At 42.3% G+C, this 16,705-nt stretch overlaps 1 protein-coding gene across 1 annotated transcript in view; it reads right to left on the bottom strand.

Annotated features, from left to right (window-relative positions):
• The window catches only part of LOC308300717 (protein EFR3 homolog B), a 67,761-nt gene that overhangs the window by 9,928 nt on the left and 41,128 nt on the right, over window positions 1-16,705 (bottom strand). The window contains exons 9-18 of the mRNA XM_080744609.1: window positions 16,138-16,216; window positions 14,784-14,919; window positions 14,018-14,179; window positions 12,648-12,759; window positions 11,242-11,293; window positions 9,061-9,233; window positions 5,983-6,058; window positions 4,348-4,509; window positions 3,129-3,260; window positions 2,553-2,620 (exon numbers count right to left, since the gene is read on the bottom strand). Of these exons, the coding sequence (XP_080600735.1) occupies window positions 2,553-2,620; window positions 3,129-3,260; window positions 4,348-4,509; window positions 5,983-6,058; window positions 9,061-9,233; window positions 11,242-11,293; window positions 12,648-12,759; window positions 14,018-14,179; window positions 14,784-14,919; window positions 16,138-16,216 (1,152 nt within the window). The remainder of the gene's footprint in view (window positions 1-2,552; window positions 2,621-3,128; window positions 3,261-4,347; window positions 4,510-5,982; window positions 6,059-9,060; window positions 9,234-11,241; window positions 11,294-12,647; window positions 12,760-14,017; window positions 14,180-14,783; window positions 14,920-16,137; window positions 16,217-16,705) is intronic.

The following is a 16,705-nucleotide window of genomic DNA, read 5'->3' as shown; positions in this document are numbered from 1 at the left end:
AGTAAAGTCATACAGGCTACATAACACCACTAAAATTCTCATTTAATATGAAACTTTTGTCAATACATTACGCTTTTTTTTTTTTTTTTACAAAAGCATTCTCCCGAATCGTGTATGGTCAGTTTCATATTAAATTTGAGTGCATTTGAGTGGTATTTGTTTATTTAAGGTGTCATTAAATTGTAAAATGTAATTAATTAATACTCATAGATTAGATTTATTGTTTTAAGGTTAATTGTAACTTCCTGCCCATACAATTTGAAACTGCCATTTAAATCAAACTTGTGTATTCATAATGTTTGAGCACTTGAAAACCCTTCTGACTTGGTTTTCAAAGCAGTAAGCATCGAGGCAGTTCTAGGCCACATCTGTTTCTACAAGACAGTTGAGCGTTAACTCATGTATAGGCCTACCTTAATATTTGTACTATACTTTTACGTTTGACACCCCCTGGTGGTTTTTCTGTGTATTTGCACACACATCTAACCTCGCAAACAGGAAGTGCTTCTCATTCATTCTGAAGATATTGCTAGAGACAGCTGCATGTTGCTACTGTCCTTCATGCTGTCCTTCATGGTTTACACATGGCATTGTCTGTAAGCTGCTTTTTAGCATAGGAGTGTGCAATTGTTTGATAGTTCATAGGTGCATAATTCTCATGTGTGAACTGTACAGTATGTTTGGTTAATATGCTAACTGCTATGTAGCCATGCTGCTATGTACTGTAGTAGCCATAAGGTATGCTAATTCATGTTACAATTAGTTTTTATTTTAGTTGTTTAGCATGTTTAAAAGCGGTTGTAATGCTGACAGGTAGACACACTTATGGTCTTTTATGTGAAGTTTTAGACTTTGTATAATATACAAAGTCTAAAATGAATTAGCTGTTATATTATAACAGCTAATTAGGCCTCTTATGTTTGTGTTGGTTAAATGTTTTGTAGGCCTCATACCATTTGTGTATGTTATTGTGTAGTGATACAACATGCGTGGTATAATTTTCATCTGCATATTGTTGTATATCATTCTCATTTCTGAGTTTCTGTCATTTTGTAATTTTAGAGTTTCACACTTTCCTGAGTAAAGCTAGTAAAAGCAACTGTTTACCTCTATTTCTAGTATTCACACTTTGTTGTGTAGTTTGGACAGTTTTGTTTACCTAACATGCCAATCCGTGAAATAAAGATGTCTTTGAGAATTTATTTGTCTTATTTTAGTGTCAATATATGATAATATGATACAACTGCTAATAACCATTAAATCATGTTGTCACTTTACTTAAAGGTCACTATGTTGTGCTATAAGGTATTATAGTATGATACAATTGTTAATAACCTTTAATTCATGTTGTCACTTTACTTAAAGGTCACTATGTTGTGCTATAAGGTATTATAGTATGATACAATTGCTAATAGCCATTCATTAATGTTGTCACTTTACTTAAAGGTCACCATGTTGTGCTATAAGGTATTATAGTATGATACAATTGCTAATAACCGTTAATAAATGTCATCACTTTACTTAAAGGTCTCAAAGTCATGCTATAGCATATTATAGGTGATTATTATATTTAATAAACACATAAGTTATAATGCATTATGACACATTATAGCACTTCTCTATGTGCCTTTATAACTAAGTAAGTTATGGTAGTTATAATGTGCTGTTCCACTTTACATTATAACGCATTATAACCAGCACTTAATAATGCGTTATAAACGTGGTTATAAACTGTTATAAGCTGTTATACATGATTATAAACATTTATAACGAGTGTTATAATGCCTTATAATTGTGTTATAATGCATTATAAATGAGCTTATAATGCATTATAATGCATTATAAAGGCATCCTTAATATAAAGTGTTACCAAACTTTTTCAATTGATCAATAAGTTCTCCATCTGTAAGCCGCGGAGTGCAGACAGTAAGCTGGGCCAAAATAGAGGACGGACTTCCGCTTCCGGTTCAGGGACTCCAATGTTAAAGGTGTCCGCTCAATAATGTGTCCGTGTAGAAACCGATCACGGAGCATTAGTTCCGGCCTATTTTAGTTGCGTTTCGATAAAAAAATGTTTTTTAATACATTTTTATTACATTTACGGGTTCTACGGGCATGGCAGAGAAGGGGTACAAAGGGGTATTTTGATGGCAGAGTTTGTGTTAACAGTATTCCATTTATGCAATAAATGGTTAAATCTACTTTGACGCGAGTGTTCCTGACTAAACCATAAGAAGAAAGAAAGGCAGAGTTAAGACAAAGTCAAAAAAGCAGATGAGGGAAATATGTCGCTTTTCACGCACCAATCAGGGATTACATGTATTACTTTTGCCATCTTTGAAGAGGTGTTTGAAGAGTTTGAAGAGGTGCTTTACAACTCCTAAACTCGATTAACATTGCGCTTCCTCTTTCAATATCTCCCTAGCGTGATTGCTCTTTCCTTTTGTTCACAAGAGCCAGAAAACTGCACATTTAGATACATCAAATTTTTTAGGTGAATTGCATGTGTGTGTGTGTGGGGGGGGGGGGGGGGGGGGGGGCTTGGTACATACTTGGGGCTCTCAATGAAAACGTCCTCTGGAAGAAGGTAGGCCGTCTCTTTCTGTCTAACCTCGATCACCTGATGATGGGGAGAAGGCGTTAGATACATGATCAGAGGCATCATTTCAGAAATAAATGGGCAGCAAAAAATAAGTAAAAAATAAGTTAGCTCTGTTTCTAAAATAGCGGAAAATAGTTGATCTACAAGGTGTCAATGCGTGGCCAAGCGACGCGCTGAGACCTTCAACTATTTTCACTATTTCTTTGGGGCAAAAAGATATATATTTCTTCCAACCCAAAATTGGGTTGCCACGTTTAAAGTGGTTAATAAATTAATGGCTGCATACAATAAAACGCTTATCAAAATTATAAGGAGTGTCACATATAGATGGACAGGCATCGATTGCGATGATTAATCCGCAAAAACATTTCAGAGTTGAGCATAAAATAACAGAATTTAAGGTGAAATGTGAACACTAGGGAGTGGCAACTGCCATCCCCTTATGCCCCAAATGACACCACCGTTCATGATATTGACAGTAGTCAGGCCTGGCACCAACAATAACACACACACACACAGCTCTGACCTCCTGTATGTGCTGGCAGAAGGCGGGTACAGTGGTGAGCTGGCAGATGAGGTTGAGGTAGGCAGCGGCGAGGGCGTGCACGGCACAGCGGTTGTACACGGGCAGGGACTCCTCAGTGGACAGGGCCATGTCCTGCACGGCAACAAGAGTAGACACCACACATCAGAATATGTGTGTATTTATATTATAATATATATTGTGATGTCAAGTGAAGCATGACAAATCCTGTCTAATTGGACATTATATTGTCCAAGAATCTATATCTGGCCTGACAACTCAGATAATCTCAGTTAAAGGGTTAACTCATCTACTGCCATTTAAATATGCCTTCTTTGGGATCTCCCTGCCAGAAGTCTCCATAGACTTCCATGTAATTTATAGTGCACAGATCATGCATGCCCATGCACAGATCATGCACCATGTTTGTGCAGTTTGTTCACAGCTTTCAAACAAAACAAACGATTGGAAATCCGTTCAGGCATTCTTGAGATAATAGCCATTATGTTTTACATGTTATGTAAACCAAGATGGCTGCCCTGATTGACATATGGGGTTGTATGGGGGTGAAACGTGCAAAATCGCGATTGGAATCGTTTTTACTAGATTTAATGGGGTCAAAAAAAGTCAAACTCGTCAAACTCGTTATTGGCAGAGTGGACACATAAATATAACACGTCAAACTAGTCATAAGCAGTGGATGAGTTAACAAAAAACAGCGAAAAACAACTCGGGGGCCTGAGTTTGACCAGATGAAGAGCTAGTGCTCGAAACGTTGTCAAAGAATTCACTTAATTGGTGCAGAGTGTGCGGGTTTCATTTCAACTAACAAAAAACAGCTGTCATAAAAGTTCTCGGATCTAGAACAATAGTATGTTGCTTATTAGCAACCAGACTAATACATCTCTATAATAATCTAAATAAAAGCCATAATAACTGAATAAAACCAGTGAGTGTGCATGTTTCTAACTATAAGCCTAGTGCACAAGTCTCTCAAGAGAGTCAACATACTGTACATGCGTGGATGTACCTGCACAAGTCTCTCTAGAGTCAACATACTGTACATGCGTGGATGTACCTGCACAAGTCTCTCTAGAGTCAACATACTGTACATGCGTGGATGTACCTGCACAAGTCTCTCTAGAGTCAACATACTGTACATGCATGGATGTACCTGCACATGTCTCTCTAGAGTCAACATACTGTACATGCATGGATGTACCTGCAAGGCGAGAGCCAGGCGGATGAGGTCCACCACCACCTCCTCGTTGGCCAGCTCCATGCTGAGCAGAGCCAGCAGGGTGAAGAGGGTCTCGTAGTGCAGCTGGCCGCTGCTGGGCTCCTTGCAGCCCAGGTATATGTGTCTGTACAGCTGCTGGCCATGCTGAAGGATACGTAGAGACATAGTGAGAGAGTGTTCATTGATTTGAATGTTTGTCATTTTAACCATCATTGCAACCATTACAATTTGCCCTCCTGGCTCCCAAACTGTAGAATAATCTCCCTGTCACACTTAGAACAACAGACTCACTCCCTAGCTTCCGCAGTGGACTGAAGACTCACCTCTTCAGACTCCACCTAAACCCATAGCACTACTGTAACACTCCCCTTCACTCGATGACCATACATGAAGCTACATAGCATTTTTAGTAAGGCTGGGACTTTAACTGATTAATTGCGATTAATTAATTACAGAAAATTAACGCGATTAAAAAAATTAACGCATTTTAATCGCACTTAGTTTTTGCACCACAGAACCTTCAGTTTCGGGCATACCGATCATGGCGATGCACCAACCAAGAAGAGACAACAAACACAAAGGGAGAAGTAGCCGATCAGAGCGCTTTGCTTGGCCCAGTGGAGGCGAAATTTAGATTTAAAAAACTCACTCGTTGATTCACTCTTACAACAAAATGTGTTTTACTTGAAAAAAAAAATGCTTCTCAGGTCAAATATCGATGTGCGATTAAAATGCGATTAATTGCGATTAATTAATCACAGAGCCTGTAATTAATTAGATTAAAAATTTTAATCGCATCCCAGCCCTAATTTTTAGGTTTTAGAAACTTTTTTTTTTAGTGATTAGGTGTGTGGTCTACCTATGTTATTGTTTTTCTAGATTGATATTCCTATGCATTTGTTATATTGTTGTTGATGTACTGACACATTATCTTTCTCATTATATTGATGTATTACCTGATTATTTTAAGTCGCTTTGGATTAAAAGCATCTACTAAATGCCTACATTTTAAATCGTACAGGCCCATTTCTAAATTGCTATTCGCACCATACTTTTTGCTCAAGCTGCAGATTTCAAAGTACATGTCGGTGACAAACAGACAGTGGATGTTTTCACCTAGCCCCAAGCCAACACGCAATGGTGTTTTTTTCTTTTTTTATGTCTTTAGCCCAAATATAATAAATGCCTTTTTCCTACTTAATTCATTTGTGTGTGCCTGGACCTGGATTTCAAATGCCCTTTTGACATACAGTACATTTTCCTCCCTCCTGAACATTATTCCCTTCCATGAGCACCAGCGGTCTGGTTTTATGTACAGTAACAACTAGGCCAGGAGAAGGTTGTATCAATGAGACCAATGTTGCGGGCAATGATGAGGCAGCAAAACCATTATTATACAAATATTTCCCTGCACAAGTTTGACCTTATTCTATAAAAAAGTAGTGAAATGTGCGAATATTCAATGAAGAAATACACAGGAAAAAAGGAATATACAGTAACTAGCTGTTAAGTTTGGGAGCATTAGAAATGACATTATTGACATTAAACACATTGTGATGAAGCCCAGCTCTAGCAGAGACAGTGGAAGAGGGAGAGAAATGTAGAAAGAGGACATACCTTCTTCATGAACAGGTTGTCTTGTCTGGAGCACTTGTCAACTTTGAGCTTGAGCACTGAGATGTCAGAGATGATGCTGCACAGAGAGAGACGACACACACACAGAGGGAGTGATTATTTTTATCCCACGATTTTTGTAACCCATTTTTAACCCAGTGCCAATTGCCTAAGCTGTAATCCTGGGCGCTACTCTCCCTCTGCCAACCTGGGGAGAGCCCTGAACTGAGCTCATGCTTCCTTCGATGCATGAGAACGCCGCTACTTTAACCTAACGGGGGGAGCTTCCCTGGTAGGACGTAGCGCGTGGAAGGAACACGTCATTCCAACCAGTTCCTTTCCCCTCCATCAGGTGCCCCAGCTGACCAGGGGGAGGCAGTATAGAGACCAGGATTACTATTTTTTGTGAGGGTGCCTACACAGAGTGAGTTTCACTAAGGTTCTAAGCTGAACACAGAGAGACAACTAGGCCCATCACAATTATTACATAATAATTGTCTAATTGCAATTATTTTGTCATAATCGTTTCCATGTTGAAAAATGTTCATATATTTTAAATAGTGGAAATAGCACATCTACAGGCTGCTTGTATATCGGCTATTTACACTACTAGAAGCTGGGCCGCCCTTCGGGCGGCCCAGCGTCTAGTCGGCGACCTGGCCAACTCGGAACAACGTAAATAGGGAATGAATGCCCCGCCCTTTAATGCAAACCCCATTATACCTGTTGTCATAGGACCCGTTTTGACCATCTGTTTGCCTGTGTCCATTTATGCCCATATATGGAGATATCTGTTATCTGTCTGTCTGTCAGCGTCCATTTTATGTCCATATATGGAGATCACTGCAGATATAGTTCTGGGTCCATTTTATGCCCATATATGCCCATATATGGAGATATCTGTCTATTTGCGTCCATTTCACGCCCATATATGGAGATCTCTGAATCTGTCTGTCTGTGTCCCTTTATGCCCGTATATGGAGATCTTTGTGATTCTGCGTAAATTTTATGCCCATATATGCCATTTGCGTCCATTTTATGCCCATTTATGGAGATCTCTGTATCCGTCTGTCTGTGTGTCTGTCTGTGTCCCTTTATGCCGTATGAGATCTCTGAATCTGTCTGTCTGTGTCCCTTTATCCATTTTATGCCCATATATGGGGGCATTCATTTTATGCCCATATATGGAGAACGCGCGTGCCCGTGGGACGAACGGTTCTCATATGGGGGCATTCATTTTATGCCCATATATGGAGAACGCGCGTGCCCGTGGGACGAACGGTTCTCGAGATACGCGGATTACCTACATACATACACACTCACAGAGATTTTTTGTTGACTCATGTGGCGTACGTCTGCCCATATATGCCCATATATGGAGATATCTGTCTATTTGCGTCCATTTCACGCCCATATATGGAGATCTCTGAATCTGTCTGTCTGTGTCCCTTTATCCATTTTATGCCCATATATGGGGGCATTCATTTTATGCCCATATATGGAGAACGCGCGTGCCCGTGGGACGGAACGCGCGTGCCCGTGGGACGAACGGTTCTCGGAGATCTCTGAATCTGTCTGTCTGTGTCCCTTTATCCATTTTATGCCCATATATGGGGGCATTCATTTTATGCCCATATATGGAGAACGCGCGTGCCCGTGGGACGGAACGCGCGTGCCCGTGGGACGAACGGTTCTCATATGGGGGCATTCATTTTATGCCCATATGGAGAACGCGCGTGCCCGTGGGACGAACGGTTCTCGAGATACGTGGATTACCTACATACATACACACTCACAGAGATTTTTTGTTGACTCATGTGGCGTACGTGATGTCAGAGCCTTTTATGAAGTGATGTCACAATGAGTCAGAGCTTTCGCCGATTTCCTCAGAAACAGCCTGATGTCAACAATCAACCCCGCATAAGGAGATTCCGAACGTTTCGCGCCGGTTTGGGAAAACCGCGCGTCGGGTCGGGTCGAGACCCGGCACTGCACTCCGTGCCGTGGCCATATATGGGGGCATTCATTTTATGCCCATATATGGAGAACGCGCGTGCCCGTGGGACGGAACGCGCGTGCCCGTGGGACGAACGGTTCTCGGAGATCTCTGAATCTGTCTGTCTGTGTCCCTTTATCCATTTTATGCCCATATATGGGGGCATTCATTTTATGCCCATATATGGAGAACGCGCGTGCCCGTGGGACGGAACGCGCGTGCCCGTGGGACGAACGGTTCTCATATGGGGGCATTCATTTTATGCCCATATGGAGAACGCGCGTGCCCGTGGGACGAACGGTTCTCGAGATACGTGGATTACCTACATACATACACACTCACAGAGATTTTTTGTTGACTCATGTGGCGTACGTGATGTCAGAGCCTTTTATGAAGTGATGTCACAATGAGTCAGAGCTTTCGCCGATTTCCTCAGAAACAGCCTGATGTCAACAATCAACCCCGCATAAGGAGATTCCGAACGTTTCGCGCCGGTTTGGGAAAACCGCGCATCGGGTCGGGTCGAGACCCGGCACTGCACTCCGTGCCGCGGCGGGGAACGCGCGTGCCGAATCTGAAGCCGGTGGGACGAACGGTTCTCGAGATACGCGGATTACAAACACACACACACACACGCAGAGACTTCTCGCATTTATAGATAGATGTTCTTTTTTAAGTTGTCAAATATGTCGGTCATTTCTTTGTGTCATATCTGCCATGTGCAACTTCAAAGCCTAAAAGCCAAACAGAAACGTAATTGTCAACGACAAATACACAATTAAATCGTTAATCGCAATTATTTGAGTGACAATCGTCATGTAAAAGGTCATAATCGTGACAGCCCTAGCTTGTAGATCGGCTATTTTTGGCTAAGGTTCCCAGAATATATTATGGACGCTAGGGTTCAAGTGCATATAAAAAAAGAGAAAAAGTTTCTATCACTCAAAGATTTGGAGGACCCCCTGTAGTACCTCTGAGGACCCCCTAGGGGTCCCGGACCCCCTATTGAAGACCCTTGCCCTAGAGACAACATGCATGATTTCCCTTTTTTACACTCAGATTCAGGTGATATACAGTTCACACACCTTATGGTGGAGACCTGGGGCCTGTTGTCGTGTCGGTCTATGAGGCTGATGAGGATGGTGAGCACCAGCAGACGGACCTCCGGGTCTTCGGTCAGAGAGAAGGACAACAGAGGCTCCAGGAAGGAGCTGGGAAGAGCCGTCAACATGTTGGTGGTCTGGAAGCCTGCCGTCACCTGGAAGAGAAAGAGAGAGAGGAAGAGGACATGAGTGTTATACTGTAGAGTAGTGGTTCTCAACCTTTTCAGGCCGTGACCCCCAAAATAATCATATTTGAACTGGGGACCCCCAACCGGCACAAGCACTTGGAATTATAGGAGTTGGCATTACGTTTAGTTTGACTCGATCTATTCCATTGTGAAAACAGCCGATCTACATGCTCACAACGCCTCGCGACGCGAGGCGTTGTGAGCATGTAGATCTGCAATTTTCACAATTTCTGCCTCTAATATTTGACACTTTTGTGTTTTACCAGAGGTACTAAAAAGTTCTTTAAAGTCCTTAAGTTGTCACTTTAGAATTGTGCAGATACCCTGTATACACTTATACTGTTTGTTGGTCTGTTTACTGTTGTGTGAGAAAACAATGTTAACATTTAACTAAACATCTGGGGACCCCCCCCAAAATAATTTGGGGACCCCACTGGGGGTCCCGACCCACAGGTTGAGAACCATTGTTATAGAGAGCAGTGGTTCTCAAAGTGGGCTCCAGGAAAATGTGATAATGAATATACTGTAGTAGCACAATCGGTTTTAACCACTATAACTCTATTTTATGCAACTCATCGCGATGCGCCCCATTGTGAGAGATGTTTTTAAAAAATCTTTTAAAATTGTGAAAGGTATTACCTTCTAAGCCTGGCCGCACTCCCTCGGACTTCCTACTGGGTCCCATCAGCCAATCGTCTATTCCCGTACTTCCCCGTAATTTATGAAATTAATCATAATTTTTTGAAAAATACAGTCGCAGGTCGTGCTCTGTCTCTTTAAGAGACGTTGTGCAATCGGACCACGTCAGAAACGTGATGACGTCATCGGCTGGCTCTGCCACTGGCTCCACGAGCGGCCATTACGTTCCCCTTCACTGTGTGTGCTGCAGCCTGGTTTAGCCCATCCCCTCGACTTTTTCGACCAGACGACAGGCGAAATCAAGGCTTCGGAATGAGTGGAATACATGGAATTAGATCGATGTGCGTGCGACGAGGACGTAATGTACTTTCGAACGCTGTTTTTTCTCGCGGATTACCCCATCTCGCTCCATGCAAATGAACGGCAGAAATACAGCCAGCAGCAGCTTCTAAGTAAGTGGCCGCCCAAACACGTAGTGTGTGCACGTCCTGCTGGCTTGCACTGAACGACCCGCGCGCGTTGTTTATCATTTGGTGTGTTTGTTTTTTAAAATATGTTTATAAATAAAACGCTGATTGCACGGCAGTACCGGGGTTCAGGGGGTTCTGCCGCGGCTTAGAAGGTGTTAACACAAATCTTATGGGGTTCCTGGCACAAAATCATTTCAGATGCGGGTCCGCAGACAAATTCGTATCAATTTAGGGGTCAATATTCCAGGACAGATCAGCTTGGGGCGGTAGAATAGATAGCGTGGGAGAAGCAGGTAGCTGGTAGTTGCAGTGTTCTATTGATCCCTTTGTGGGAAATCCCTTGTGGAAGATTTCCTATAATGAGGGCAGTGTACTGTGATCCTCTACTACCTCTAATTCAGTAAAACTCTATGTAAGTGGACCTCGCCAGGAGTTTGTGAACGTCTAATAGACGGGACACCTAGGGGGCCCTCAGAGTTACAGGGGGTGCTCCAAATATTTGAATGATATAAATATGTTTTATATTAACCACTTGAACCCTAGTGTCCATATTCTGATAAATTTAGCCAAAAATAGAAGATCTACAAGCTCACAACGCCTCGCACTGTGTATTGGGGAAAAATATCAGACTAAGTACAGAGTGAAAGGTCAAGTTTATTAAGTATTGACTGTCTAAGTGGTTAATTATCTGGAAACACAAATTGACATGAATCCAGCATACACTGATAATTGTGCTGTCAAACAAAGAAATGATATGGACTCTATGAACAGGTTGTGGGGGTCCCTGCTTCATCTCTCTCTAAACTAAGGGGTGGCCTGAAAACATTGAAGACCCCGGTCTAACAATTTCAGGGGCAAAGGCTCACCTGGACCAAGGACTTGAGCAGCATCACTTGGATCATCCTGGTGCCTTCGGGCCTGTCGGGAAGAAGGGGTGAAATAGTAACTGTCAGTGACTGACTTGAATCTCCCTTGGGCTTATTGTACAACTTCAGCATAGGGGTGGGCGATATGGAAAAATCAAACCTCGGTTCGAAGTGAAGCGGTGAATCTTAGTATAGAATTGTGTGGAGAGCCGGTATGACAGCCGGTATAATAGGTTTTAAAAAAATATATAAAAAGTCCTGCTTGCTGGTCTCTTAGTTGTTTGTCAACTGCATCCCTCTATAATTATTTCAGTTTCTGTTATCTTTGTGGCCTACTAAATTTTTCAACTTCTAGTCTAGCATGAGGCAACATGTTTAACCAGCTCTGTGTGTGTGTGTGTGTGTGTGTGTGTGTGTGTGTGTGTGTGTGTGTGTGTGTGTGTGTGTGTGTGTGTGTGTGTGTGTGTGTGTGTGTGTGTGTGTGTGTGTGTGTGTGTGTGTGTATCTTTAAACGGGTAAGGGCTAGTATAGAATAAATGTCTTCTGTATAGAATTCAGCAAGGCAGTGAGAAGATCTACAGACAGCAATTTCCAACAAATGTGATCTAATGCAGAGAATTTGCTTCAAAATGGATGATGTGTGAGTGAGAAAGTGAGTGAGTGTGTGTGAGAGAGAGAGACGGAGAGACAAAAACAGAAAGAAAAGAAAAGTGTGGAGGTGTATAGACAGTTTCAAGCAGACAACAAAGATAACTGTGAACCATTTGAGCTTGCAGTCTGTCCACTGGTTATTACGGTTAGGAGAAACACATACTGGGAGAAAATGTCTCGAGGGCTTCTCTCTCTCTGACCCTTTCCACCGTTAGCTAATTATTTTTACATTAAACATGCCAACCACAAAATGAGATTAACCCATTTAGGCATGAATTATTTTATACTTTTGCTATTGAAAAATAGCAGATATACAAGCTGCGAGCTTGTATATCTGCTATTTTTAAAAAGTTGTGAAAATTTCAGCAAATCTTTGAATATAAGTATTTTTAAAGCAAACATTTGTAACTCAAATGTTGCTTCTGGGGGTCCCTGGAATTAAATATTTTGAGATGGGGGTCAAATACATGTCATTTTGGGGGTCCTTGACACGAAAAGGTTTGAGAAACACTGACACAGAAAGGTAGGTTTTTCAGAAACCCGTTAGGATTTAGGAGAGATTTATAGAATCGATCAATAAGACTTGCACAAATGTTCACGATCTTTAGAAAAATAGCAGATCTACACGCTCACAGCGCGGCACTCGGTGCCGCGCTGTGAGCTTGTAGATCTGCTATTTTTCAATAGTTAAATCATAAAACACTGGTTAAAGTATTAATGCGTAATATAATGTGTAGCCTGGATGTGCGCCTCACCCAGAGCCTGTGGAGGCCAGTGCAGGGTGGACCCCAGGGACGGGGGTCTTGCCCATGATGAACAGCATGACCTCTGAGCGCTGGTACGTAGGCAGGGTGTTGGCAAAGGAACCTGAGGGACGAGAGGAAACAAGAAGAAGAAGAGGGGAAAAACAGGAAAGGAAAAGGGCAAGGAGAGGGATGGAGATCTATGAAGGCAAGGCGAACACGAACAATACTATTTACACCACTTTGGTTACTAACTGAGTTCCTGAGACGAATAATAGTATAAGTCCATATTTGATTTTTTTTTTTTTATATATATATTTTTGGATTTACCAGACTGTAAACCACAAACTAGTCATTTTTAATCTGTTAAATCTTTAATGCAATCCCCCCTCATTTTGTCTAATTGTCGGTTTTAATGATATTTGCTCCCTTTGTCTGCTGAATATTGCTTGTACGGACTGTTGTTCCACAAACTACTGTTTTTCCACTTTCCATAAGTATTATGTCTTATATTTCCTAATATATATATGAGTTAAGTAACTAACTCAACAAAATGAGGGGAGAGTACATTAAGACTTTAAGAAATTAAAACTTCTAGTTTGTGGTTTACAGTCTGGTAAATCAAAAAAATGTCTTTATCCAAAATTTTAAAATACGGACTTAGACTGTTATTCGTCTCAGGTACTCAATTATCTTGCAGATTTTCATTATGTACATGTTGAAAATCGACGCAACTAATAAATGATGACATCTTTTTGTAGGTAAAGCTACCCAGCAATGTGTCAGTGGGTCTATGAGTGAATACGAGCTCCACCATCATCAACTGCAACAATGAAGTGATAAACACATAAATGATCAATAATTATAGACTAATAACATGATTCTGAAATTGGCATTCTGCATAATGACTACTTTTAATGTTTTAATTGTAATTTTGATTGTGCCTGGGTAGCTCAGTCGGTAGAGCTCTCGCCTTTGGCCCACAAGGTCATGGTTCGATTACGGGCACCGCCAACTCAGCGTATGAGTAGCATGGCTTGGCAAGTCGTGCGGCAAGTACTGGGAGCTGATGGTAGGTGTGGCGCTCCACCTCAGCAGTCCATCTCCCAGGGATCTCGCGCATTGTAACGGGGACAGACTCCCGCGTGTTACCGGCTGATACCGACAATAAGCCACTCCCGACCTACTTGTTGATTCCAATACTATTGTAAGATATTCTTTATGCAGATGTTTCACTTGTAACAAAGTACTTTTTAAGCGGTAACCACTTCTTTGCACTTTGTGTCTTTGTCACAATAATCGCGATATGAAATGTTCATATCGCCCCATCCCTAGCTCTAATATTCTTCCACCATTGCACATCATCACACACAGAAACACACCTATGGTCCTGATGACGGCCTCCTGCAGCTGTCTCTCCTCGTGCGTCTTGATGGGCTTGGTGCCCGTGTTGCTGCTGTGGTCGTAGGAACCCGTCAGCTCATAGTCCACGCTCAGACGCAGCTGACGCAGTAGAGTGTTGAACACCTCCAACACCGTGGGGCCTGGGCATACGCACGCACGCACAATGGATGAGAAACAATGAATGAATTGAGACTAAAGGAAACGGCATGAATAGTGGAATTCAGGGACGTGCAGAGAATGTTAGAGAGGCAGGGGCTGAAATTCCCCAAAGTAAAATAGCAGACCTCCAAGCTCACAACTGCGACGCGTTGTGAGCTTGGAGGTCGGCTATTTTCAGTTCTTGATACCAAACTGAACTAAGCATAAGTCTTTTTTTTTTTTTCAAGTGGATGTGGCTTATGGCATGAATTTCTACACAAAGAAGGCAATTCTTTCAACATAAGATGCTGCATTCAAGTTCAGGAGAGTTTGGACAAGACAATTCTCTTGAATGCTGCCTTCAGGTATGGCATGGAAAGAGGGCATTTGCATTTCTTTCTCCATAGTGAATACTGCATTCATGGTCTGGAGAGGGCACTTTTAGACGGATAAAAGTGCCTGGATACGTACGTGCCTGGTGGAATTTACAATACAGTACTTCTGTGTGTGTGTGTGTGTGTGTGTGTGTGTGTGTGTGTGTGTGTGTGTGTGTGTGTGTGTGTGTGTGTGTGTGTGTGTGTGTGTGTGTGTGTGTGTTGGACTCACCCACGGACCCACTGGACGCTATGGCAGCCGCCTCCAGCAGGACCTCCACAATGCCAGCTCTCACTGTGGCCGAGTTCTTACTGTTGGCATCCAGGTGACTGAGCAGCTGTTGGATCACTAGATGAGAGTGCTGAGACTGAGAGACAGACAGAGAGAGAGAGAGAGAGAGAGAGAGAGAGAGAGAGAGAGGGAGGGAGGGAGTGGGAGAAATCAGTATATGACATGAATAAATAAAGAGAATAGGAACAGACAGATTTGTGGAAGAGCAAAACAACATAGAAAGAAAGAAACTTTATAACGTAACAACGTAACAATTAGTTAACAAACTGGAGGACAACGTGGCAAGATAAACGTACGTATTAAAATGTATTACAACATAATGCATTGTTTTAAAGGAAGACAGAAAGAAAGTAGATGAACAGAACAGACAGAGCAGGACGTGGTGTGGTGTGTTACCCACTTTCAACCTGGCATCCCTATTTTGGGAATGTAATTATATGCAAATATAGTTGTTTTATAGCAAGTGTACAAGCTCATAACCACCGCACGACAAGTATAAAATAGGGCTTAAGGCCATTCACCCAGGCAGTGATCTGAAAGCTAGAGGCTGGAAATGAAGCACTTGGTGACTTGCGTTTCTGAGATGAGGCCCTGACTGAGAAGAGCGCTCAGCACAGCCCTTAATGGAAGCTGTGCCCATGGTTCCATTGGATGAGAATGGCCGCGAGAAACCTATTAGCTTTGCCGGCGCATCGGCAATATTCCGCCGTGTGCCATCGCTCACTTACAGACGTCACAACATATGTGTGTGGCTGTCAGAACACAAGACCTCAGACACAGGAGTCCACAGGTAAACTGCTCACATTTGTACTGGTACTTTCACATACATAAACATAAAGGTGGGGGTGGGGGGGGAGGGGCTGTCAGGATCATGTTTTTTTACTTGACAATTAATTGTCATTACAAATAACTGGGATTAACGATTGTTTAAATTATGTTTTACAATTGAACATTGGAAAATAAAGCTTACATTTCCGTTTGGCTTTTAGGCCAATAATCGCATGGGGCAGATATGAAGAAATTACCGACAATGACCGATAACAATAATCAAAAATAATGTACATATGTATGTAATCCTTTCATACACAAAATCGTGTTGTGGTCTGCCAATTCCAACATTTTTGAAAAAGTTTGAAAACGTATTCACATTTTTCAACACAGAAACAATTATGCAAATATAATTGCAATTATCTCAAATAATAGGGCTATTACGTAATAATTGGGACAGGTCTATGGGGGGGGGGGGGGGGGCGTAGAAAAGAAAGAAAGAAACAGAGAGAGAGAGTTCTCTTACCTGGATGGAATACATCACGATCTTGAAGCAGCGCACGGCAAAGGTCTTCCCCTCCCATAGAGAGTGGTTGTCTAAGTGCCTGGAAGGAGAGAAGCAGACAGGAGGACGGAGATAGAGAGAGAGAGAGAGAGAGAGAGAGAGAGGGGAGGGGCATCAGATAGTCATTAGACACGGGGTCGATTGTGACGTCAGTTGTGCCGATAAAGACACAGACAGAGAGAGACAGAAGAGTAGAACCCTAAACCTCTATATAATAACACTTTCAACACCCGCGTCAGTAAATGGAAACATTTTAAGGGGGGCTCTCAGCGTAATTGCCCGTAGTTTTGCCCGGTTTTCTAAAGATGGTACAATCCTGCATACACACAGAAGATGTGAGGGGAGGATGATGAACGATGTAGGGAGGAAGAACTGAGACGGGAGATAGATTGGCAGGGAGGGAGGGAGGGAGGGAAGGAGGGCGCTGAAAGACTAAACAGGTCTCATCAAGAGAACAAGTTGGACGATCTGAGCGGAAAGAAAAGGAAGCGAGAGAGCAGACAGATGCAAAGTGGGAGGGAGAGAGAGA

Source organism: Nannobrachium achirus (assembly GCF_963921795.1).
Source record: "Nannobrachium achirus genome assembly, chromosome: 16".
Taxonomy (NCBI): domain Eukaryota; kingdom Metazoa; phylum Chordata; class Actinopteri; order Myctophiformes; family Myctophidae; genus Nannobrachium; species Nannobrachium achirus.
This window is presented reverse-complemented; position numbering and strand designations above follow the sequence as displayed.